At 44.3% G+C, this 25,461-nt stretch overlaps 1 protein-coding gene across 3 annotated transcripts in view; it reads left to right on the top strand.

Moving 5' to 3' along the window:
- Positions 1 to 18,983: 18,983 nt before the first annotated feature.
- SAMD12 (sterile alpha motif domain containing 12) overlaps positions 18,984 to 25,461 on the top strand; it is a 412,259-nt gene continuing 405,781 nt past the window's right edge. For all 3 annotated transcript variants that reach the window (XM_059995094.1, XM_069541569.1, XM_059995093.1), the window contains exon 1: positions 18,984 to 19,118. In XM_059995094.1, coding sequence (XP_059851077.1) covers positions 19,106 to 19,118 — 13 coding nt within the window. In that variant the 5' untranslated portion in view covers positions 18,984 to 19,105. The remainder of the gene's footprint in view (positions 19,119 to 25,461) is intronic.

The raw sequence follows: 25,461 nt of genomic DNA, 5'->3' as shown, positions 1-25,461 counted from the left end.
AAAATAATTCCTGCTTCACATGACTAGTGTAAAGATTAAATGAGTGAGTTATGGAATATGCTCAGAATCTTGTCTTGCACGTAATGATACTCAATAAGTTCTGGCCACTATTATCTTACTGTATATTCAGTTTTGTTTCCTTTTTTAAAAAACTTTCTAAAGTACACTCAAACTCTGTCTCTCCACCTTCAAAACTCTAGTCTAAGCTAGGGTCATCTCTCTCCTGAATTACTGCAATGACCATCTAATTGATGTCCCCAGTAGGACCTATGGTCTAGTCTCCATATAGTACATAGGGTCATTTGTTACAAATATAAATCAGACCATATAGCTCTCCTGCTTACAACGCTCTGATGATTTTCAATTACACATAGAACAAAATATAAATTTCTTACTATATGTATCATTTAGGGAGCGGATTCCAATTCATGTCATGGAACCCTGGTTAGAGTATCCAGGTCAAACAGGAATTTGAAGGTGGGTATTCCAGAATGGGTGTAACAGCTGAAGATGCCCTCAAGGTCCCAGATGCTCTTTATCTTCCTGCTCCAAAATTGTTAGTCTAAAGCTTTCAGTTTCAAGGTTGCAGGGCACTACACAATCTCCAGGATCTTTTCCGTGTTCCAGAGAGAAAGAGAAGAGAGGGGTGAAAGGGCACAAGTCGAAGTCCAAGGAGATAAGCTACAGAGTCTGTCCCCTTTGCAAGAGTCTTCCTAGAAGCCTCCTTCTACACACAGATTTCATGGTACATCTTTATCGGCAGGGACAGTCTCACAATCTCCCTAACCCCTATTGCCGCTGCAAGAGACACCAGGAGAACCAGTATTTGAATTATTCACATAGGTGCTCCACACTGAACCGGGGGCCTGCAGAGAATTAACCTGTCTTGTGCAACAATACACAAACACCAAGAGATTGCTTTCAAGGGAAATAAGGCGTATGAAAAATAAACAGAACACAAAGGCACTTTTTTCCTTTCTTCCCCCCATTCTCTCCTCGTTAACACTATAACCTAAAAGTGGAGAGCAGGAAAGAGTTAAAATATAAGACCAGAAAAGGCTCAAGTGCAGCTCCAAAGATCTAGACACACCTTTGATACCTGCCAGATGGGCCTCTGAAGTGCAAAACAGGATCAGATCCCTAAGGGAATTTTGACACACAGGTCCTGACCTATGAATTAATCAGAGAAGCCACTGGGTGTGAACAGACAGTGCAGGACAGTTGGAGGGTGTGGTCTGGGTAGGTTGCTTGGCCAGGGGTAGTCTCCACGACAAAAGAGAGAAATAATTCACTTAGGGTCCAAGTGACAAGTGTAGGGTCCCTCAGGGCAGAGCATGGCAATGACCATCCCTAAGCAGGGATAAGAAGCTCATTGCAAATAATTCAATATGGAAACTTATGAAAAATCAACTTTAGTGTTTTCCCATATTTTCCTGCTTTCCACCCTTGAACCTTGCAACTCAAAGCATGTTTGGTGGCCCAGCAGCATTCTCCACGCCTGGGAGTTTGTTAGAAATGCTGACCTCAAGCAGCTCCAGACCTACAAAATCAGAATCTACACTTCGACAAGATCACCATGGGATTCTTACGCACATTAAAGTTTGAAATCATAAGCTCTGAAATCTAAGCGGCATAAAAGCAGAGCCTTTGTGGGCTTTGTTCAGTGTTACATTTCTGGTGCAGCAAACAGTGCCTGGTGTTACCTGGAGGGGCTCAATAAACATTTGTTTTATGAATGATTCAATGAGTGAATGCTTGCATGCTGAAGACGCATTTGAAAAGATGAGAGTTCCTTGTGTATTAGTCTCTGTACTTTGCACACACATGCACACACACACTTTTTTAAATCAAAGAATATTTTTTTAGTCCATACCTAATGCATACCTCAGATGCATTAGCACAACCTAAATACGTGACTGCAAGATAAACTCCCTTCCTGGACATTAGGAAAGGCTAAATCCAGGGAAGAGGTCAGGACAAGAGAGCGGGGTGAGCCTGGAGAAGTTACTCTCACAACCCAGAAGAACATGCAGGTTTGTGGTTCACCCCGGTATGTCCAAAAGCCCCACCCCTCCTTGGGGATGAATGCACAGGACTCAGCAGGGAATGACCAGGATCCGGTGTCTACCGGGGACCTCAGGAGGCTGGCTGGCCCTCTACATGGATGCCACAGAGTTCAGAAAAGATGCCTGCTCCAGCTATGGCCTAAATGTGACATTGCTAACTTTTTCTAAAAAACATTCATACCAGATAACAGTCATACCACCAAGTATGTGGGCACGTGAAGCTACCACCAAGCCCCTGCTAGCCTGTAGACTTTTTGGAGCCCCACATGAGCAGCCCAGATTGATGAATAACCCCGGCCAGGGGCACCTAGGATGACAGATGGAATTTTCCTCCAGCCTTGGGATATAAAGACTGTGAATCAGATTTCATTCCATTTAAAGGAAGCAAGAAGTGTGACATTCCCTTTTTAATCTTTTCTTTTTCATTTTTTATTTGAAAATTTTGAATGTACACAAAGAGTGAAAAGGAAAGGCATCATGATCCCTCATTACCCATCATCCAGTGGCAAAAATTATCAATATGTTGCCAAACTTGATTTATCTATACCCCACTTTCCATTCTGTGCTAGCTATTTTTATTTCACAGCTTTACTGAGGTATAGGAGTCATAGAATTCACTCATTACAAGAGTACAAGTTGATGATTTTTAGTAAATTAAACAGATGTTCAAAAATTACCATAATCCTGTTTGAAAACATTTTCATCACCCCAACAAGTCCCCATGGACCCCCTCCTCCCCACTCCTATTGCCTGTTTATAGTCAATTCCTGCTCCCAACCTGAGCTCCAGGCAACCACTGATGTGCTTTGTATCTCCATAGACTTGCCTCTTCTGCATGTTTCATATATAGGGAATTATACAATATGTAATCTTTTGTTTCTGGATTCTTCCACTTAGCATAATATTTTTGAGGTTCATCTGTGTTGTAGCATATATAAGTACTTCAATTATTTTTATTACTGAAGAGTATTCCAGTATATAGATAGACCACATTTTGTTCATGTACTTACAAATTGATGGATATTTGAATGTAGGCTGGGGTTTTGTGTTATAAAAATGCTATGAACATTCATTTAAAAGTCCTTTTGTGTACATATTTTCATTTTTCCCGGGTAGATACATAGGTGTGGAATTACTGGGATATATGGTAGTTTTGTAAGAAACTGAAAACCTTTGTTCTGAAGCAGTTGCACCAGTTTACATCTCTACCACAATGTGTGAGAGTTCCAGTTTCTCCACATTCTCCCCAACACTTGCTTTTGTCTCCATTTTATTATAGCCTTTTGACTGCATAGGAAGTGGTATCTTTTGTGGTTTTAATTTGCATATCCCTAATGACTGATGACGTGGAGCATCTTTTCATGTACTTATTAGCCTTCACATATCTTCTCTAGTGAAAAGTCTATTCAAAATCCCTTATGAGATATATGACTTGAGAATTTTTTCTCAATCCAATCTGTGGTTGTCCTTTCATTTGATTAATGGTATTTTTCAAGCCACTCTGACCCTGGATGGTTATGATATCTGCTCACTCAGGATGTACAGTGAGCTCACTTAGCTACTTTTAGTTCATTTGACCATAACAAATCACGGGGAGTCAATTTCAACTGAAGCTTTTCAAACTTTACAACACATAAAGATCTGCATCTGGACAAAACCAATGCTGGCCCAGCTTCTAGTTAATGGGATGGCCCAGGAGAGGGGGAGCATAGAGCTTCTCATGAAGGCAGAACAGAGGTTCCAGCAAGGACACCTGCTGGGACTTAGACAGTGATTGTAGAGAATTAACATCTTCCAATCCAGGAACATGGAATGTCCCTCCATTTATTTAGGTCTTCTTTGATTTCTGTCATCAATTTCCAGTGTATAAGTCTTATATTTCTTTTGTTAAATTTATTCCTAAGTATTTTATTCTTTTGGTGGAATTGTTTTCTAAATTTCATTTTCAAATAGCTCATTGCCAGTATATAAAATTACAATTGATTTTTGTAAATCAATCTTGTATCCTGTGACCTTGATGAACTCACTTATTATTTCGTCGCTTTTTCTGGTGGTTTCCTTAGGAGATTTTTACATACAGTGTGACACTTTTTGCACGCACACTTCTGTGGAATAAGATTCATAGCAGCCTGATATTAAACTGAACAAATTAGAATGCACTCAAGATTATTCCTATTATAGTGCTGCATATGCCTGAAGAGCAGAGTGCGAGAGGTGCCTGAGCCGTGCTGGGGATCACACAGCATCTGCAGCCTGTCTTACCTCTTCTACAGCCATATGAGACAGCTGTTTTTGAGGGATTTGTCAAAATATGCCTATACCTATAAGAATGTGCTGGGGTGGGGAGGGGGAATTATTGGAAATTGCTGCCTTTGGAAGATTGCTTGTCCTGAGATATGTCCTTAAGGAAGATTTTAGGGAGAGAGAAGAAATCTTCAAGAGCAGGGGCTGCATGGGAAAACCAAACTGGAAGGCAATGTACTTTGATGCCTCCGTGTGAAAAGTAAAAGTGTAAGAAGAGGCATCTTCCTTACTTTACAGAGGGTATAGATAATGGTACAAAGTTGGCATTTTGAGTCCTGCACAGTGTAGAATTCAAAGAACCAGATAAAGGCAGTGAAAAAAGAGGTTTTACAATGGCTGAATTGTTGCTATAAAATTTGCAAAATCCTTATGCTGTAATAGAATTGAATCCCAACATATCATTGAGTTAGTGTGTGTAAAGCACGTAGCTCAGAGTTGGTTAATAGTAAATGTTCAATAAATGGTAGCTGTTTATATTATTATTACTTTTGCAACTAAAATTAGAGACATTCTGCAATTCTGTACAACCAGTATTTATAATGCTAAAGGCAGCTCTCTTCTCAATTTGATGTGCATTTCAGGGACAATATCATGGGACTCCGGAAGTAAATTAAGGCTGCTCAGGATAGAGGCAGACTTCAGAGAAGGTAGTAAGGAAGATGACAAAAACCAAAACTTTGCACTAACCGTGCATGACAATCAAGGCCACAAAGTGCTTTTCCCATGTCCATTACGGCATTATTCACAGTAGCCAAGATAGGGAAACAACTTAAGTGTCCATCAACAGATAAATGGATAAAGAAGATATGATTTCTCTCTCTCCAAATATATAAATATAAATATAAATACAGTAAGTCCCCTACATAAGAACAAGTTCCATTCCAAGAGCACGTCCATAAATCCAATTTGTTTGTAAGCCCAACAAAGTTAGTCTAGTTACCCAACTAACACAATCGGCTCTATAGTACTGTACTGTAATAGATTTATAATACTTTTCACAAGAATAATACATAAAAAGCAAACAAACACAAAAATAAAGAAAACATTTTTAATCTTATAGTACAGTACCTTGAAAAGTACAGTAGTACAGTACAATAGCTGGCATACAGGGGCAGGTACTGAGTGAACAGGCAAGAAGAGTTACTGACTGGAGGAGGGAGAGGAGGTGGGAGATGGTAGAGCTGAAGGATCCTCAGTAATAGGAGACGGAGGGCAAGCTGCAATCTCACTCACGTCTGACGCGGATGGCACAGGTTCTGGTTCCTTGCTGGATTCAATTCTATCTACCCTCTTGAAAATACGATCCAGTGATGTCTGGGTAGTAGCTCTTTTTTTTCTTGTCATAGATGACATGGTAGCACTGGATTGCATTCTGAACAGGTGCTGCAAGCTTCGTGTACTGTTCTACGTTCAGGTCCTGTGCCTCAAAAACTAACAGTGCCTCCTCAAATAAAGAAAATCCCCTTGCCATTTCCTGCGCTGAGAATCTCTTCAGTTCTTCAGTTACTTCTTTTTCCTCTTGTCTCTCTTCGTCCTTTCTCTGGGCCTCCAATTCCATCAGGTCATTAGTAAGCTCCTTGTGTTGCACAGCAAGGAGTTCAATGAAGTCATCCTCTTGCAGCTCTAGTTCCAGCTTCTCACTGAGGGTCACTAAGTTGCTGAAGACCACTTTGAACTCCTCATTCACCTTCTTAAATCCAAGAAAATCGTGAACAAACTGCGGGCAAAGGTTCTTCCAAACCCCATTCAGGGTTACGGCCTTGCTCCACTCTCTCAATTATTTTCACTTTTGTTTCCATTGTTATTGCTTGGCGCTTCTTAGCAGTACCAGCTACATCAGCCTGCTTTTATGCTTGCTTCCGGACATCCTGGGCTTGAAATGAAGATACTGTACTACTGTACTCTATACAGTACTGTAAAGTACACAAAAGCACAACCACTTGTAGAGGATGCACACACGCGACAATGTACGCCGATGTGTTAATTAACTTAAGTGACTGGACATGTGAAACGCACGTTCACATCTTTGAAAGTTCACAACTTGAAGGTTCATATGTAGGGGACTTACTGTATAAATATAAAAAATACTATTCATTCATGAGAAAGAAGGAAATACTGCCATTTGCAACAACATGAATGGACCTTGAAGGCATTATTCTAAATGAAATAAGTCGGAGAAATACTGTACAATATCACTTATATATGGACCTAAAAAAGCCAAACTCATAGAAACAAGAGAGTAGAGAGAGCCCCTGTGATTACCAGGGGCTGGGGACTGGGGAAAATTGGGGAGATGTTGGTCAAAGGGTATAAACTTCCAGTTATAGGACAGATAGGTTCTGGGAATCACCATGTATAGCATGGTGATTATAGTAATAATACTGTATTTACATACTTAAAAGGTGCTAAGAGTGTAGATCTTAAATGCTCTCACCACAAAAACGAAATGGTAACTATGTGATGCGATGAAGGTGTTAGCTAACTCTATGGTTGTAATCATTTTGCAATAGATAAGTGTATCAAATCAACATGTTGTATGCCTTGAACTTACACAGTGTTATATATCAGTTATACGTCAATAAAGCTGGGGGAAAAAAAAGACTACAAAGTGCTTGTGAAGAGACTAACGAATAAACCTGAAATGCGTGCATCTGTAGGTGTGTGTTTATATCCAGTAAATCTATTTCAAGCTTAGCTGTAATCATATTTAATTACATCTTTAATTTCTAAATTGCCAGATTAAGAAACAAGCTCCCTTCTCATTGTATTTGAAAACCTAACACTGCAAGTGATTGTCAAAAAGGAGGCTATTGTGTAGCCAGCGAGTGCCGCCTGAGGGACAGTTTCAGAACAGATCCCTCCCCTCTCCTCCCCTGTTCTCCCTCCCTTTTCCTCCTTTCCTCACCTCTGCTCTAGTTAAGGGCTGAGTCATCTTACCTGGAGGTTACAGTATCACTGATTTGGGGGGTGGAGCTCTTTGGGCTACATTTAGTTCATTTGGCCACAAAATGCAACCCAGAAACCGAGTTCTACTTCGTTGGAAGGTTTTTAGACCCTATACAACCCAGGAATCTACATCTGTAGAAACCGCCTCTGTCTTTCCCAACTTCTGTGCTCCAAGTAACCAAAAGTCTGATAGGATGACCCACGGCAGGACACCCAGAAGTGGCCTGAACGTGGTCAGGAAGCAAGAATGCTCAGGTGGCCAGCACCTTCAGGAAAAAGCGGCACTGTTGGGGCACCCTGGCAATATCTCTCTGCCAGGCTCAGTTTCTCTGCTCTTGAGCAGACAGACAATCCTGTAGCCAGCAGAGAGAGACTCAGGTTGCTGAAAAAAGCAGGAAGCAGGCACACTGATTTCATCTTTGTGTGATGCCTGGCAAGAAGTGACTGCAACCTCAGGAAACTCTGCACTGAATGAATGAACATTCTAGAACCAACTCTGCCACATGGGAAGTGAAGCCATTTCACTTCTCTGAGCCTCCTTTTCTGCTTCTATATATTAGAAATGTAATAATTCCTACCTGCCAGGTGGCATCAAGGATAGAAAAAGAACACACTCTGGAATGTTCTCTGTGAGGTCCAAAGCACCACACAAAAAGCAACCAAACAATGACAAGCTCCGTGGTGCTATGTCTAAACTTGGCCCAGATATTAATATTTAAGTGGCTAAAAGCAGGGCCAATTTTCTCACTGATATTGTTCTAACAAAGGTAATTTAAATTATAAGAATACAATATAATTTTCACAGAATTTTATAACGTTATTTTCATTTGAACGAAATGAGTATTTCTTTTTTCTTTTCTTTTTCTTTTCTTTTTTCTCCTGAGTGGGCCCCTGTACAAAAATACATTGTTTATCACGGCTCTAATTGGCTCCCTTGTTTCAGGCTGACACTCTCACAGACCCATTCACACCACTGCCAGACTGCTCTGGCTCAAAGACATATCTGAGGTTGACTCCTCTTTTCCCCTAAGGACCCATACCCAATCAGTCAAGTCTTATGGATTCTGCCTTCTTAATATCTCTCAAATCCAACCATTTCTCTCCATTGCAACTGTCATGTCTCTATTTTAAGTCACTACCATTTTTCACCAGAAATTAACAAATTAGCTGTCCACACGGTCACTCATAGGGGACCCTGTGTTGCTCTTTTATCTCGATTCCTTTCTCCACACTGCAGCTAGAATGATCTTCCCGCACTGCGCATTTCATCATGTAACTCCCTGCTGGAAACTGTAATTGTCAAGATGATCAAGTCCCCAACTGCTGGACCTGGCGTCCTTGCTCCTTCAGGTCCAACCTTCAGGTTCAAGCCCTTGCTCAGCTCCTTTGCCTCACTGTGCACCACTTCTAATGCACTTTTCACTCCAGCCATTCCTAACTATGTAAGGTTCCCCCATGCCATGTTCTCATTTTTGCACACACTGTCCTCTTTACTAGGAAGACTCTTTCTAACAGTTTCCACACTCACTGCCTTCACATGCCTAATTCCTTACATCATCACTGCCATCACCCCTTTCAGGAATCCTGCTTAGGATGCCTAAGCCTGGGCTAGATGCTCTTGTCCTGTGTCTTCATAGCACTTTACTCTTGTACTAATCTATCTGCACTTGCACTCACCTATTTGCTGCTATGGCTCATCAATTAAACTATCAACTCCCTGAGGACATGAATGGATCCTTGTTCCTGCTATAACCCAATAGTGGATGTTGTGCTCTCACACAGATTTCTTCCCATCTCCCAGCTGCTGGGGGTATAGATTATTGATGGCTCAAAGCCATGTCCCTTGCTGGGCACTGCCCTAGGCTGCAGAAAACTGGCTTGTTTTACATAGTTACAGACCCTCTTAGAGACACTAGGCCACCAATGACTGGCTGACATGGCACACAATGGCCCGGCCTCCTTGCCACTTTAGGAAATCTCTAAAGGGTTATCTCAGCTCCAGAGCTCCTAGTAGGTTAGGAAGAGGCCTCATTTGCAACCTCACTGAATATCCATTTTTCTCCATGACCCATCCTGCCATCCTCACATTCTTTCACATGCATCACCCAAGAATACTCCCCAATAAATCTTCACGCACAATTCACAATTCTCAGTCTTAGGGTCTGTTTCCACGGAACCCAGTCAAGAACATTCCCCACCACCCAGTATAGTACCTGGCACATATTAGGTGCTCAGAATGCACTTGACATTCAACAAATGAATGAATAAATGCCTTTTAAGGCACACACTCAGAGCAGGAAAGTTGTATTACTCATGTTTCCTTTTCTAGAGTCCAGCACAGTGCCTGACTACTTACTTGCTTGAATGGTCCTTCAAATGTTCCCTTTATATGACTAGGAGGGAAGTCTTCTGGAGGCACACGGCTCCTTTCTTTATGCATCAAGTCCAAAGTGATACAAACTAAAAAGGAGTATAAAAGGCGTGTAATACTATTCTGCATAATAATGAAATTTGCTGCCTTCAAAGGAAGAAAAAGTTATACTGCAAATTACAAAGCAGTTAAAAAATATTTTTTTTTATTAGGGTTTAAAGGGACTGTGTTCCCTTTGAGAATTAAAATAACTGTAGGGTAAGCTATGTGCTGTCTAACAGATCTGATAGTTTTTTTGAAGTGTATCTTTAGGAAAACCCCAAAGGGGATATGCCTTGGAGGATAAATGCTGACCTGAATGATGCCGTAAAACTGGGAGCACCAAGACTCTTCCCTTGTACCATTCTGCCACTTGTTGGGTTGTCAGAAGAAATCATTGATTGGCCAAATAAAAACCCGAGGATGCTATTTTGGACTTAATAACTTGGACTTGGGGAAACGTCTTAATGAGGGGAATCACAATGGGTCCTGGAAGGACCCAATGGGTAGGAGTTGGGGTTTTCCAGAACATGAATGGAATTTCAATGGGGACGTCTAGAAGATAAGGCTCTCTTGGATAGAGGGGCAAAACCAGGGATAGGGAAGTCAGATTAGAAATTGTGGGTGTGTTCAAAGAGGACCCATCTAGTGAAGGGTTGACTTCTTAGTTAACGCACACACACACACATACACACATGCATACTTTTGAACCTTGAAGAAGTTATATTTAGTACTTGGCTTTCAATTTTTTCTTTTCTTTTTTTTAAGTAGATTTTATTTTTTAGTGCAGTTTTAGGCTGCACACATTCCTAGCCAAAATTTCACACTATAAAGCACAGTAATTCCTTAGGCTTCAGCAAAATTGAGGAGAAAGTACAGAGGATTCTCATGTACCCCCCGCCCCCGTACACGCATAGCCTCCCACATTATCAACATTCCCTATCAGAGTGGTACGTCTGTTATTATTGATGAACCTGTGTTGACACATCATTATCACCGAAGTCCATCGTTTACATTAGGGTTTGCTCTTGGTGTTGTATATTCTATGAGTTTGGAAAAATGTATAATGATGTGTATCCATCATTATAGCATCATACAGAGTAGTTTCTCTACGCTAAAAATCCTCTATGGGGCAATTCCCTCATAAATTACCCCATCCTTCAGTAAAGAAAGTTATGTATATGTATACGTGCACACACACATATTGATATTCTGAAGTGGTGGCTCTGGGGAGGCTGAGGGTTGGGCAGTAAAGGAGAAATAGAGCAACAGTTATTGAGGAATGGCTTTCTGGAATATCACCTGTGAAGGTGTAGTACAGTGAGTAGGGGCTCATCACTAAGTAAGAAGTCTCAGCTAAGAGGCCCGGTAATAAGAAACAGCTTTCAAATAGACAACCCAAGAGAGTTTCCTGACCTGAGTCCACAACAAGCCCAGGAGAGTAAACCTCTTGGGTCACATTCTCTCTCTCTCAGGAAGATGCACATTGCATATTAGCATGTCAAAATCTTCAGGAAATTCTATCACTAAAGAAAACTACTTCTTTTAAGACGACATTCTCCAAAAATTACTGATATGTACTAATATCTGTGGCACCGTGTGTGAGGACTGCTACACAACCAAGTGAAGGGATTTATTTAAGAACAGGTTTTCACAACCAAAGAGGATATTCTTGGAGGTTTATGTGGTCACTGGACACAAGATAGCTTGGAGGTAAGAATGACTGGAGATGAGAGCTCTGTTTGGGATGGCTAAATGTTTCAATCCCAGCTCTCATCAGGTGTAGAATGAAGACGGTGGCTAAGGGATGAGAAAAGGAGTCAACAGAGTAGTTGTTGAGGACAAATTGACCAGACTTGGTCACTAATTTCTCTAAGGATAAGGAAGCACAAAGAAGGAGGACTCACGTCATCATAAAACTGTAGAGTAGGAAGGGATCTTTAAGATCTTCTAGTTGGGCAGTTTTCAAACTTATATTTAGCCTTAGGACCTTCAAATATCAAAGTTTCAAGGAGAAACCTAGGGGCTTCCCTGGCAGTCCAGTGGTTGAGACTTCGCCTTCCAATGCAGGCGGTGTGGGTTCGATCCCTGGTCAGGGAGCTGAGATCCCACATGCTTCGTGGCCAAAAAGCCAAAAACATAAAACAGAAGCAGTATTGTAACAAATTCAACAAAGACTTAAAAAAATAGTCCACATCAAAAAAATCTTAAAAAAAAAAAAAGAGAAACTTAAAGTGCAGGACAGAAGAAAGGAGAGGGCCGTGGAAGTGTTTTATCCAACAGTGGAGAAAGGAAGAGTGTAGGGGAGGAACTCCTGGGCTTCACATTCTGAAATCTTGGCTGGGAATTTTTAGGGCATTCTAGATCTGAGAAGAAGTGCCCCAAGATATAGACGTCACAATTCAAGTATCATTTTCTCCCACTCTCAAAGTAGTCCAGGACAAATAAATTTCAAAGGGGGGAATATTTCACATGAATGGTTTTACAGGCCTTGAATTGTAGGAAGACCCATAGTTTTGTGGTTAAAAGCTCCATCCTCGAGTTGACTATGTGAGACCAATTCCTGGCTCTATCACACCCCTCCATCTGTTAACATCCAAGAAATTTCTTAACTTCTCTGTGCATACTTCAGTTTTCCCAACTGTAAAATTGGGATCATAATAGAGTAGCAACCATTTCCCAGGGTTATTGTGAAGATGAAATGAGCTATTCCGTTGAAAATGCTTAGCACAAAGCCTGACACAAGGCAAGCAGTAACTTTAGCTCATTATATAATAAATGTTATCTCACCACTTAGGATGCTTGCTATTTGCCAAGCACTGTTGTAGGTACTGGAGAGATGAACAACAAGATACTATTTAAGCCTTGCATTCACTAAACACTTATTCGAAGAATCTTACTTATGCTATCTCTTATGGTGATTTAAAATATGTCCATAAATTCTTAGATGCTCCCTTCAAAATGCAGAGCCTAATTCCCCTCCCCTTGAGCACTGGCTAGACTAAGTGGCTCTAGACTAAGTGGCTCACTTCTAACAAGTAGAATAGGCAGAAGTGATGACGTATGATTTCCGAGATGAGGTCACAGAAGACATGTGGTTTCCTCCTTGGATCACTCTCTCTGGGGGAAGCCACCGTCACTTTGTGAGGACAATCCAGTAGTCCCATGAAGAGGTGCTTGCTGCAAGGTACTGAGGTCTCCTACCAACAGCCAGCAATAACTTGCCAGGTGTGTGAGGAGCCACCACAGCAGTGGATCCTCCAGCCCCAGTCAAGCCTTCAGATGATTGCAGCCCTGGCCAGCATCTTGACTGCAACCTCATGAGAGACCTCGAACTAGAATCACCTGGCTAAGCTGCTCTCAGATTCTCTGAACCACAGAAATTGGGTGAGATAATAAATGTTTATTATTTTCAGCCACGAACTTCGGGGTGAATATTAGAAAGATAGATAACTTATCCTCAAAAAGCCCTGAAAGGAATATATTGTTATCCATTTCATAGATAAGGAAACCAAGGTGGAGATGTTACTTTGCTCAGTTCACCCAGCTGGTTGTGGTGAGAGGCAGATTTCAACTAAGATCTATAGGTTTCTAGGGTCCAGGGTATTTCTACTCCATCACTGTGTCTCCAAAGACAGTCAATGAAACATACAGCACACATAAGGGAGCCCTATAAGGAAACAGGGCCTTGGGGAGGCTTTGCGGTTGGGTTTGCTTTTTTGCCTGAGACCAGCCCAGGGGACGAGAACAAGGACCCCCAAGGGTCCATAAAAGGGTTGTATGAGGAAGGCAGAGATTGCCTTAACAAATACAGTCTGCATCAATTAAGACACCTTAACAGATACTACCCCATTAGCATTTAAACCTGTGGGGCAAAAGTTTGCAGATAGTTTCCCCCGCTCCTCCCGTAAAATTCACATTTTCAGCTTTGGGGATTCTTGAATGAAACCAGACCTTACAGAAATACCTTTCAAAGACCAAATTCTTCTCTAACAGTTACCATGGGCTGGAAAAAGCAAGTAGAAGGCAAAGCCTGAGTCTGCACTATGCTAATGCTGGCCTTATCTCACAAGGCACATCTTGGGTCCTGCGTTCTTTCTCTCCCAGGTGCAATCTAAATCATCGCCCTATGTCCCATTTTTCTTTAACTTCTTTGAGTTTGGCAGACATTAAGGTTGAGCCCTAGATCATGCCTGCAGGTTCATGAGGACAGTAATCAGCGCCTGCAGTGCCTTTTATTGGTCTCTGACTGCATGAATTCCCCCGACTCTTACTTTCTGACAACGGATAGACTTTTCTCATCTCTAACCACGAAGGCTCAACCCCATTCTTTCCTCCTGCAACAACACAATATGCTATATTTTCTGCCTCTGGGAAAATAAGAAAAGCATACAAAGAAAAGGCTGTAGAAGTTTTATCCATGTTACTTGCCCACCGTTCAAGAAGAGGCACGTGGAGTGGTTCCTTTGGGTCCACACCTGATATCAGCGTATCCAGCTCCAAGTTTTGACCTTGGTCCGCACTCTGCAAAACTGAATATGGTGGAAACACAATATGTGAAAAATTAGAAAGGTGAGATTGTATAGTGGTTAAGCACATGGCCTGCAAAGCCAGAATGCTGGGGTGTTTTTAAAGCACTTAGACGGATTTCTGGCAAATCATAACCACTCCATTAGTGTTTGATTCATATAGGTAGGTTAAATCTATTGAACAAACTCCCATTTCTTTAGAAAACTGCCGCTATTCTAAGATGGAATAGTTCTCTCATTTAATCCCCACAAAACCAAACAGTATATTAAGATATTAGAGTTCAGCACTGTCTATCCATCGCCCCATTCACAATTAGGAATTTGATTGTTATTTTAAAGGAAGAATACTTTAAATATACGGACATTTGCTTAAAGACTTTCCTAATAGTGTTTTCTTTATGTTTTCCAATTTTGGTGTGCTAGGAAATTATTCTGCAGTACTGTATATATAAAAAATTACATGTCCTGGGCTTCCCTGGTGGCGCAGCGGTTGAGAGTCTGCCTGCCGATGCAGGGGACAGGGGTTCGTGCCCCTGTCCGGGAAGATCCCACATGCCGCGGAGCGGCTGGGCCCGTGAGCCATGGCTGCTGAGCCTGCGCGTCCGGAGCCTGTGCTCCGCGACGGGAGAGGCCACGACAGTGAGAGGCTCGTGTACCGCAAAAAAAAAAAAAATTACATGTCCTGTATTTCAAAGGCAATGTAAACCATTTTCAAGGGCAAAGTTGCCCATTTTTTATTTTTACTCTCCATTTTTATTGGAGAATCTAACCCCACCTAAGCTCTGACAGCGCTTTGCCAAGTTTAGCTGAACGTTACATGTGGCTCTCTGGTAAATTAACTTCCCGTGCCCCACGCCTGAAATGCTGTATTCACCTGTGGCACATACAGCCACAGGGCTCCCAGGGTCATACTTTTCCAGAACTGGCTGAAGACAGAACTGTGGAGTCAGCAACAGGTCTTTGGTAATAATCATTTCCACAAATGTACTGAACACTGTTCAAAGCCTTGCCGACATTTTCTCATTTTCTTCCCAGCATAGCTCAGGCCAGACTCAGGAGCCAGCCCCGATGACCCCTCCCATCTTTCTCACACCCACACAAAATGAAGATTCATTGTGATGACTCTGGAGTATAAGAACACTGCTTATACAACTCCACTATTCCAGGAGGCAAATAGGACCTAGATTCCTTAAAATTATATCCTTAGTACTCAGTGAATTGGTTAAACCTGCTCTATTTCTAGCACCTTCCCCCCGTCACTTTGCCACCAGCAAAATGCCCCCATTGCTTATTCTAGCACCCCTCTGTACTCAGAAACACACACATGCAGATACACAACGGCCGGCACCCAATCGGGATTGGGTCCCACTTCTCCCTCCTTTTTAAGAACAATGGCTAAATTGACCTCTTTGCAAAGTCTGGGTCCTAATGTCTTCTTTGGTAGTGGTTCTCAAACTTTAGCATGAATTAAAATCACTTGGCAGACTTGTGACACCACAGATTGCTGGATCCTAAACCTCTAAGTTTCTGATTCAGTAGGTCTGGGTTTAAGCCCAAGAATTTTAATTAACCAGCTCCCAGGTGATGCTCATGTGCTGGGTTCAGCACCCAGCCCTTGAGAACAACTGCTCTAGTTTATAAAAGATGGTAGAAGGTTCCAGTCTGCTGTGGGTTGAATTGTGTCCCCCAGATAGATATGTTGGATTCCTAACCCCAGATACTTGTGAATGTGACCTTATTTGGAAATGGGGTTTTTGTAGATGTAATCAAATTAAGGTGAAATCATACTGGATCAGGGTTGGCCCTAAATCCAATGACTGGTGTCCTCATACGAGAGATTTAGAGACAGAGACATACTCATGAGGAAGACCACCATGTGATGATGTTGGCAGAGATGGCAACGATGTAGCTGCAAGCCAAGGAACCCCAAGGATCGCTAGCAACTTAGACTAGAAGCTAGGAAGAGGCAAAAGAGGATGCTTCCCTACAGCCTTCAGAGGAAGTATGGCCCTACCAACACCTGGATTTCAGAATTCTAGCCTCTAGGACCGTGAAAGAGTAGATTTCCATTGTTTTCAGCCACCCATCTTACAGAACTTCGCGACAGCAGCCACAGGAGGCTAATACACAGTCATTGTAGAGACTGAGGAGTTAACCCAATTCTTCATCCCTCCCTGCATTCGCACCCTTGCCATGGCTTCTTCATGGCCAGAGTATATTTCCTCACACCCCAACTTTGAGGTTGGCCATGTGACTTGCTTTGACAAATGACATGGGGGAAGAAGCGACAGTGCCCCAGTTCAGAGCCAGGCCTTAAAAGGCCTTGCACACTTCCTTTTGTCCTCTCGCTCCTCTGCCATTGCTAGGAGAATGGCTTCCTCCTTCAGCCTGGGGCAGAGTTCCCCCAACCTACCCACAAACCAGCAGTGAGGAACAAAGCTGCCCCAGCCTCTTTGACTTAAAGCTAAGCCATCAAACCAAGCTGAGCTGTGTCTAGAGCAACAGAAATCTTCCCCCAACCCACCCCTGTCCTCGCCAAAAGAGCCTTGGTCTGGACCAGTTGTGGACACTGTTTGGCCACGGTGTGATCTGGGCAAGCCCTTCAACTTTTCTGCCTTAACTGTGAAATGAGGGGGCTTAGATTAACTTGTCTCTAGGTCATTTTTGAATTGATGAAAATATCTACTTCGAAGAGTATGAAACATTAAAACAAACAAAAGTGAAATACGAACTTGCAGTTTCATGGGGGAAAATGGAGACCTAATCATCATTAGGTAGCTTATTCACACACTCCTTCAGCCAGGCATTATTTATAAACACATAATATATGTATTAAATATTTATTATGTGCCAGACAGTGCTGGTGGCTGGAACATCAAAGGTGAGCAGTACCAGAGTCCATCCCTGACCTCGTGGAACCAGTGGAGGCACTGACATTACTTAAATACAGCAGAGAGAGTAGAGAGGAAGCCCACACTCAGGAAGATGCAACAAGACTCAGTGACAGGTTAACAGAGCAGGAAACAGAGAGGAATGCCCAATATACCCCCTCTTTCCTTCTTACCCAGGCATTTTGGTCTCTATCCCTTTATCAAGATTGTGCAATAGAAGCTACAGATTAGAATCTCCTGAAGTCCTTGAAAAAAGAAAAAGCAGTGCTGGGGATGGGAGCCCTACCTCCAGAGATTCTGATGCACTTTGTCAGCATTGGTATTATTAATATTATCATTATTTTAACTTATTTTGCCCATGGCAAGCATGTCTCACTGAACAGGACTCTCTCTACTGTACCAAGGATGGAAGGCTTGTGTTTGAATTGCGTACAGCTCCATGAACTCAGAGTTAAAGTATCACCAAGGGCATTAACTGGTTACAGGTATTTTTAAAAGTACCCAGACACGGCCATGTTACCCAATAGGAGGACTAAGCACATACCTAGTGACCACAAAAACAGGTGTGCACATATGCGCTCAGAAACAAAACTGTTCAGTGCTTAAAAAAAAAAAATTATCACCAAGAGGGACAAAGAAAATCTAAGTAGTCATCATGACAGGAAGAATCGAATCCTTGTATTTCCTTGGAGTTATTTTCCAGAGTAATTTCTTTAAAAATTAAATATGGGGTAGGGGCAAAGAGCTGGGGGCTGGGTGGACCATATGAAATTCTGAGCTCCAGGCCTTTAAAAGTCTTACTGGAGTCCTGAGTCTGATCTGTTCCCAAGGCCATTCCCTCACCTCTACCAGCGATAATTGCATCTGTATTTCCACACGCGGGAAAAAAAGTCTGGGAACTTCATTCTTATCAGTATTTACCAGCTCTGGAATTCTACTGCCTTCAGCGTGATTCTTTTTCCTGTCTGCTTATAGCACTCCCAGAACCTGGAGTTAGGACAGAAGTTTCGTAAGTTGAAAGAACACTCTCAGATGCTGTTAATTATTAGGCCCTATCACTGACCGCCAAGGGGCTCCCAGACCAGTCAAGCTGAAAGCCTCCTGTCTTGGAAGCCACACAGGTTTCCATCATCTGACATCCTCAGGTAGAATCCTGGTTCCCAGATTTTGTTTCTAATAACCCCTTAGGGGTGATACCTGTTCGGGTTTTTTAGGCCATCCCCCATGCCTACGCGAAGTGTTTAGCCACCTGAATCACCTGGAGGATCAGAATACAGCTGTATCACCTCGCAAGATTCTCCCTAACCCACTTCCCAGGTCTCAGAGGAACAAGTTTCAACCGCACCCTGTGCAGCGGCTCTCTGGCCCAGGCGGAAAAACAGAGCCGGCCGGCGGCTCTGCTCCCCTCACTAACTGGGTGGCCAAGGAGGCCAGTGACAAGCCCAGAAGGTCACACCACAAACCCCGCCGCCTCCTGCCTCCCGCACGAGCCCTGCCAGGTGCTTACCCACTTCTAATCAACAGGGAAGAGCTCAATCACGGGTCTCAGCTCCCGGCGCGGAACGAAATCCAGCGCACGGCATCTTGGGAAATGTAGTCCCCGCTACCTCCCAGGGTCCCCGGGTCTACTCACGAGACCCCCCGCCCCGCCAAGAGGGATTTCTCTGCCTGGGCCCGATGAAGCCGGCGATGCCATCCCAGTGTGGAGGCGGGGCCGTGCCCTTCTCAGGACTCGGGGTGCTCTCCTGGGTCTGAGGAAAGAGATGGAACTACAATTCCCAGGCTGCTCTGCGCCGAGCCGGGAGCCGCCAGCCTCGCTTTGCGTGACCGCGGCAGGTTGGTCCTGGAGCAGATGAGCGCAGAATATTTAGGCGAAAGCGCGAGGCGGGAGGGGAGCGCGGGGCAGGAGGAGTATCTCGGCCCAGAAAATTATGCATGCGTTAGGGAAGCTCTGAGAGAATGGCTGTGGAAGGTAAGGGACGCTTGGGCATTTTAAGCCCCCTCTTAACCCGCGCACCCCGATACACACATCCCCGATGAAGCTTGGGGAAGCTTGGGGAGGAGAGGAAAGTGGGTGGTGGCAAGCGGGCCCTTTCCTCTTACACCTCTTGGCACTCACCTGAGCCACGGAGAGCCAGTAGGTGCTTTATTCAGTTACTTTGGAAAGACAGGTAGATGCGCAGCACTCTCGGGTTGGAGGCGAAGAGTGTCCCTAATGCGAAATGATGTGCTGGATATGGGGGAAAAGCCTGAGAGAGCGCTTGGAGGTCTCAGCCCCGAGGTGCCCTTTTCGCTGCCGCATCCCGCCAGGGCCGGCTCGGTGACCTCGAGGTTGAGGATGCTCACTTTGGCCTCCACACATGGGAGAGGACCCTCGCCAGGTGCGTCATCGGGAAGCATGGACTGCTGTTGGGTCGAGGGCCCCTCGTCGTGTGTACGCAGCAGCGATAGCAGCAGATGTACCCAGAGGGTGGAGGTGTCCCGACACCTGTCTCTTTATACAACCCTCCCGAGGTCAGCAAAGTTTATAGAAACGAAATGGAATCAGCCAGGAATAAGGACAGCCAGCCTCTTACATTGGGGTGAATCCTTTTCTTTGAAGCCCACCTTCTGCTTTCCTCCTATAATTTTGGCCTTTGGCTTTGCAGTTTGGGCTCTCTGATGTTGCCACCTTTGAACTGCCTGGTTGAAAGCAGGGACAGGCGGTTTGTGTGGGATCCCAAGTTTTCATTTCAGATGCTCTCACCTTGGAAGACTGGCTTTCTTGTTGAGGGTAGTTTCTGGGGGAAAAATATGTGGGCCAGACGTGTTTGTGATGTCAAACGAGCAGTCACACTGTGCCTGAATGATAAATTGAAATGATCATGGGACTAAAGGGGAGTGTAAGTTCATTTACAGAATTATGGCTTCTGAGTGTGGCTCAGGTCAGAGGGGAAGTTGGTGTTGGAAAAAGAGGGCATGCCTGCCAGCTGCAGCAGACTCCTTGCCAAGGGGAAGTGAGCCTGTTCCTTGGAGGCTGAAAGCAAGAAGGAGCCACAAGGGTTTGCTGGCGTCCCCCTCCCCTACCCACCCCAGGTGAGAGCAACTGAACTAATCTGACTCTTGCTCTCTTTGTAATTACTTAACAACTTGAAGTGGCAATAACCCAGCTCTTGTGGTCAGCACCCATTAACTCAGGAAACTGTCTCAGGTTCAGAGATCCCAAGCTGGGCACTTCTATCCACCTATCTACCTACCTTTACTGTTCTTATATATTTGGCTTTTAAGTTTATACATATATATATATAAATCTATATACACCTATATAAATCTCATATATATGGCTTTGAAAAAAACAAATAACCAGAGTTTTCTGTGCAAATGTAATAATAGGGTGAGAATCTGGCTTTTTGCATTGTTACGGTTGATGGTAACTGAGACAAGACTTTAGATGAAAAAAAACACAAGATAAAGTTCATTCTGAGCTTGAGGCTAAGGGCAAGTTGTTGACCTACTGGCACCTCTCTACCTCACCCCTCAGATGACATTATCTCTTCTCTTCCTCACTCTTCTGTGTCCTCAAGTGAAGGGCACTCCCACTGGGTTCCAGTCCATGATGTACTTGAAAGCAATTTCCTGCTCGCTGGAAGAAGTAGAATTAGTCATATATCTTGTCTGATGGGTTATTATACCAGCGAAGCCAGACCTTACGAAAACAAAGGCTTTGAAAGGAAGTATGCCTGGACTGTGGAGAGCTTATTTTATTTTCTATTGACTTGTTTGGTTAAAGTGCCTGTCTAGTAAACAGGAGATCCTGAGTTTGAATCACAATGAGGCCTCAACTTGAAGAATAAAGGGAATATTTTAAACTTTGACTGCAAATATTCCTATCTCTGGTCTTTACAAAGGCAGCTTTCTTGGTTTGAACTTGGCCCTTCCTAGCTACTCTCGTTTGGTCTTTCAAGGCTCAGGGAAAACTTCAGCTCCTCTGGGAACCTGTCTCAACCCTCCCTTCCCTCTGCCTTCTGGGTGCTCTGCCCAGTCTGTGGGAGGTGCCTCCTGCATTGTCTCCTCAGCACCTGTGCTTACATTTTTTTTTTTTTTTTTGCGGTACGTGGGCCTCTCACTGGTGTGGCCTCTCCCGTTGCGGAGCACAGGCTCCGGACGCACAGGCTCAGCGGCCGTGGCTCACGGGCCCAGCCGCTCCACAGCATGTGGGATCTTCCCAGACCGGGGCACGAGCCCGTGTCCCCTGCATCGGCAGGCGGACTCTCAACCACTGCACCACCAGGGAAGCCCCTGTGCTTACATTTAACACTTGCCGTACTTCATGTCTCTCACTAGACTCTAAGACTACAGCCCCTGGGGAGTGGGGACCATGTACTCTTTGAATTTATACTCCCAGGCAATAGTACGCTACCTGACCCATAACTGGTACTCAATAAATGCCCATGAAATGCATGGGAAATAAATCCATGGAGCCTTTGTAACTGACTCCATACGGGTGCATGGGGCTTTCTTAGGAGCCCAAATGCCATAAAATAAGGAACTTTTGAGAGGTTTGAAGGCAGTGGCTCTCACCTGAGGAGGGACATTGTCCTCCTAGGGCATGTTTGAGATATGCAGGGGCTGGTATTGATATTTTATGCCCATGGGCCAAGGATGTCCTAAGTGTCCTATAGTGCATGGCTGTCTCATACAAAATTCCCAACCCAAAACCAAGGAACAACCAGTTTCCCCAAGCTCACTGAGAAACACTGATTTAGAGAATAAGGAATATTGCCAGAGGAAATGGAATAGGACATATAATACATGTTGCTTAACATCTGAGGTTTAGTTTCTGCATCTGGAAAACATGGGCACACTACTGTTGAGGTCCCACTAAAGTTGTGAAGATTAAATAAAGGAAAGGGCTTATTAAGAGTGGCTAGGACATGGATTCTCAGTAAATATTACTTGCACTCCCTCCCATACTTCTCCTATAAAAAAAAAGCGGTACTGTTTGGAACCTGTTTTGTATCCTGAACTTTCACTTACTCATGCCAGTCTTTGTAATTAGTAGCAAATTAGAAGTTTTTTTTGTTTTGTTTTTCTTACAATGTGTAACCTGTTTTCTTAAGTAAGCTTGAACTTGTAAAAGTATTAAGAGCAAGTAGGGGGCTCATTCATTTTGCTAAACTTGTAGCTTGGAGTTATTTTATGGCTACCCTGGGTTAGGCTTTCTTTAAATTAATTACAGCATCCTATGTCTACTCCCTAATCTGGTTGTGACCCAAGCCTTACATTTATGGGCAGCTTAAAGCTGTGCTTTCCAGCCACAGACCACGTTATGGTCTGCATTCCGATTGGGATTGTATTGGCATCCATTGTCTTAAAAAAAGATTATAAGAAATTACTGCAAATAGCTGGAGAACTAGGACCTCTAGAAAGGAGGTAGCCTGTAGAAACCGAGAGTAATCCCTTCTCCGTGGACAGATTGCGTAGACAGTTGTCTTCATTGAGGCGCTGTTTTCTAATATTAATGGGTTGAAGGGAGAGGAAAAAAGTGGATTCATCAGGCATAGTACCGTATTCACCTCTGTGGATTCATCAGGCATAGTACCGTATTCACCTCTGTATTCCAAGATTGGTGTCTGGCACTTATTTGGACCTCAGTAATTGTTTCATGAGTGAAGTATAAATGCCCCAGAGCAAGAGAAGGCTTTTCCTATTCCTGGGCCACATTTCATCTACTCCTTGCTTCATCCTCAGCTGTATAAGAAAATGGAGTGGATAAATTTTGTACGTAGTGTTTCTATTCCAGATCTAATAGAATAATAGCTCCTCTTCCATGGCAGAAAGACGAGTCCCAATATTCACCACCCTCCAGAAAGATTTCCAGTTGTAGGCTATGTGCTCTGAATGACTTTGGGCTAAAGCATCCACATTTTACATCCAAAGTGAACAAACTGACTCATCAGATGGCCTCTGATTAGTCATTCAGTGCTCAGGTTCTATAGTTTTTCTCCTGTAAAAGAGTAACGAAACTTCCCATCACCAAAATATTGTAAGGATAAGTAATCATAGCAGCGGCTGGGGAAAAAAGGGAAAACAAGATACCTCGGAACCTCGTGGCAAAGAGAAGCAGTCGCAAATGATGACTTTGTACCCTGCTGGCATTCGGAACTGAGTCACAATCGCAGAGGGGGATAAAGACATCATCTTGATTACAAGGGTGCAGGGGTTATTCTTCCAGACTTTGGGCCGGATGGTAAAGTGGGTTTGCTACTACTGCACCCCAGCAGCGAGCTTACCCCTCACAGGACCGCCTGCCTCTGTAACACTGGCAGCCTGGACAGCAGAGAGAAGATGGGCTCCTGCAGCAGGCATCTGGGACCCAGAGGGAGAGAGCCCCCAACTCCGGATGCATTGTTCCCTTTCACAGGCTTTCACGTCACCACTTGTCTTCTCCTCCTCGCCAGAGGAGAGCCCATAGAGGGCGGAGAGGGACCAGCAGTGCCATTCTCTTGGATTGCCCCTGTGACACGGGAAGTAAGGAGGACGGTGGCTCTCCTGGTACTAGCCTGCCTCCAGTTTTTCCTAACTGCGTTTCCACGTTGAGAACAAGGGTTACGTGCAGTTCTGCTTGGTGGTGCTTTCGGAGGGCAGGCATGGTGCCTTACGCCTGGCCCATGGTAGACTCCGTGTGAGGTTTGTTAAACGAATCAGTGAATGAATGGCAGACTGAATGAATGAATGGGTAGGCTAATGAGTGCATCTGATTTCTGTGGTAGCCCCTATACACGCCCCCCAAGAAGAACTCCCCGCTGCGTTCACTTGCAGAGTGCTTGTAAAAGCAGCGCGACTGTCAACACGCTTCCCTCTCAGCTCCGTGCGGCATCCCGGTGTTAGTGTTCAACTACCTGCTACTCGATTCTCTTTCATTTCACTTTTCACCAAGGGTCTTTTATTCTTTTTTTCTAATATTTATTTTGTTCCCTAGCCCACGAGATCTGACTGTCCTGCGGCAGCAGCTCGTATCCATCACTCTATTTTAGGACGTGAGAGTGGTGAACATGAAGGCTTCGCTGAAAACTTCCGTCCAGTGACTGTGCGTGAGGGTGAGGTGGGGTCCCAAGCCCTGCTTCTGCACTTGCTGCGGCAGGAGTTCCTGCCACTCCCAGCTCTTCTCCGTGACCTCTAACTGGTTCAGACAGGGCTTCAGTCTAATCCTGCTGTTACCTGGCCACGCCCCTGCACCCCCCCTTCTTTCTTGTCTGTCTTGCTGTGCTCTTTGGCCAGAAGGAACTAGGGCTGGTGCTAACAAGGGTGAGGTGGTGTAGAACCTCTGGCGGTGTAGCTGTGATCCGTAATGCTGTGGGACACATCCCAGCAAGGACAGCCTGGGATCTGAAACCTGTGCCTGAACTCTGGGGACTGAGCGTCAGACGTTGTGCGTTTAATGAAGAAAATTGCAAACTCCCTTCTCCTGGCATTCAGGCAGGTTTTGCATTTGCTGTTGATAAGCAGGAGAGTTCCTTGCCTGTGTGCAAGGAACTCTACTAGATTTGGGGGGGCCACTAAGAAGGAAGCTTAGCCGTCCCCCGCCTCCACTTGGCTGGAGACAGAGATTCAGATTAGGCTGCATGATATAAGTGCTAAATAAAAGTACAAGCAGCATAACGTGGGCGGTCGGAGAACAAATGGAGCATTTGGTTCTGATCTGGACAGGATGGGATGGCCCAACCAAGGGGATAGCATTTGAGTGAGCTGTTGAGTATAATACTGATGGGTGGGGAATGGGGGAAGGGCGTGGAACAGAGGGCTGTATGTGGAATGTGTGCTACCCTCCCCCCCAGGTCCTGGTGTTGTGGTTGTTTAGCCCTCCATGGGCAGGAACATTAATGAGGATGCTCCTCTCACGTCTGGTACGTTCCTTTCCCTGTGGGCTCGATTATCTGCTTGGCCAGATCTCCAGCACTCCCTGCAGCCCCGCTGGATCTTGCCCATGGTCCTTTTGTAGCTACAAGAGCAAGCAAGGAAAGCTGCTCTCCTGTAAATCAAACTGATTCTTCCCCAGTTTTCTGATGTGGATGTAGCAGCTCAGAGCTGGCTCATGAGAGCAAACTTGGCTATATTTAGTCTGATTTTTCTAACGCGTGGGTGCAAGAAGCTGCTCTTATAGCTCGCCTCCCGAGGGAAGAGCACACAGGGGTGGCATTTGTCAGGTGACAGGGGTGGCCGCCCCACGGCCTTCTTTCTGCAGCCTTTTTCCAAGGGCACCTGGGGCTGGGAGGAGCCAGCTGGCAAGTTCAATTCCTTTGCTTCTCAGCTGCCCTTGATACTCTAGAAGGTGT

Source organism: Delphinus delphis, chromosome 17 (assembly GCF_949987515.2).
Source record: "Delphinus delphis chromosome 17, mDelDel1.2, whole genome shotgun sequence".
Lineage (NCBI taxonomy): Eukaryota > Metazoa > Chordata > Mammalia > Artiodactyla > Delphinidae > Delphinus > Delphinus delphis.
The sequence above is the reverse complement of the archived record's forward strand: the minus strand, read 5'-3'. Positions and strand labels throughout refer to the sequence as shown.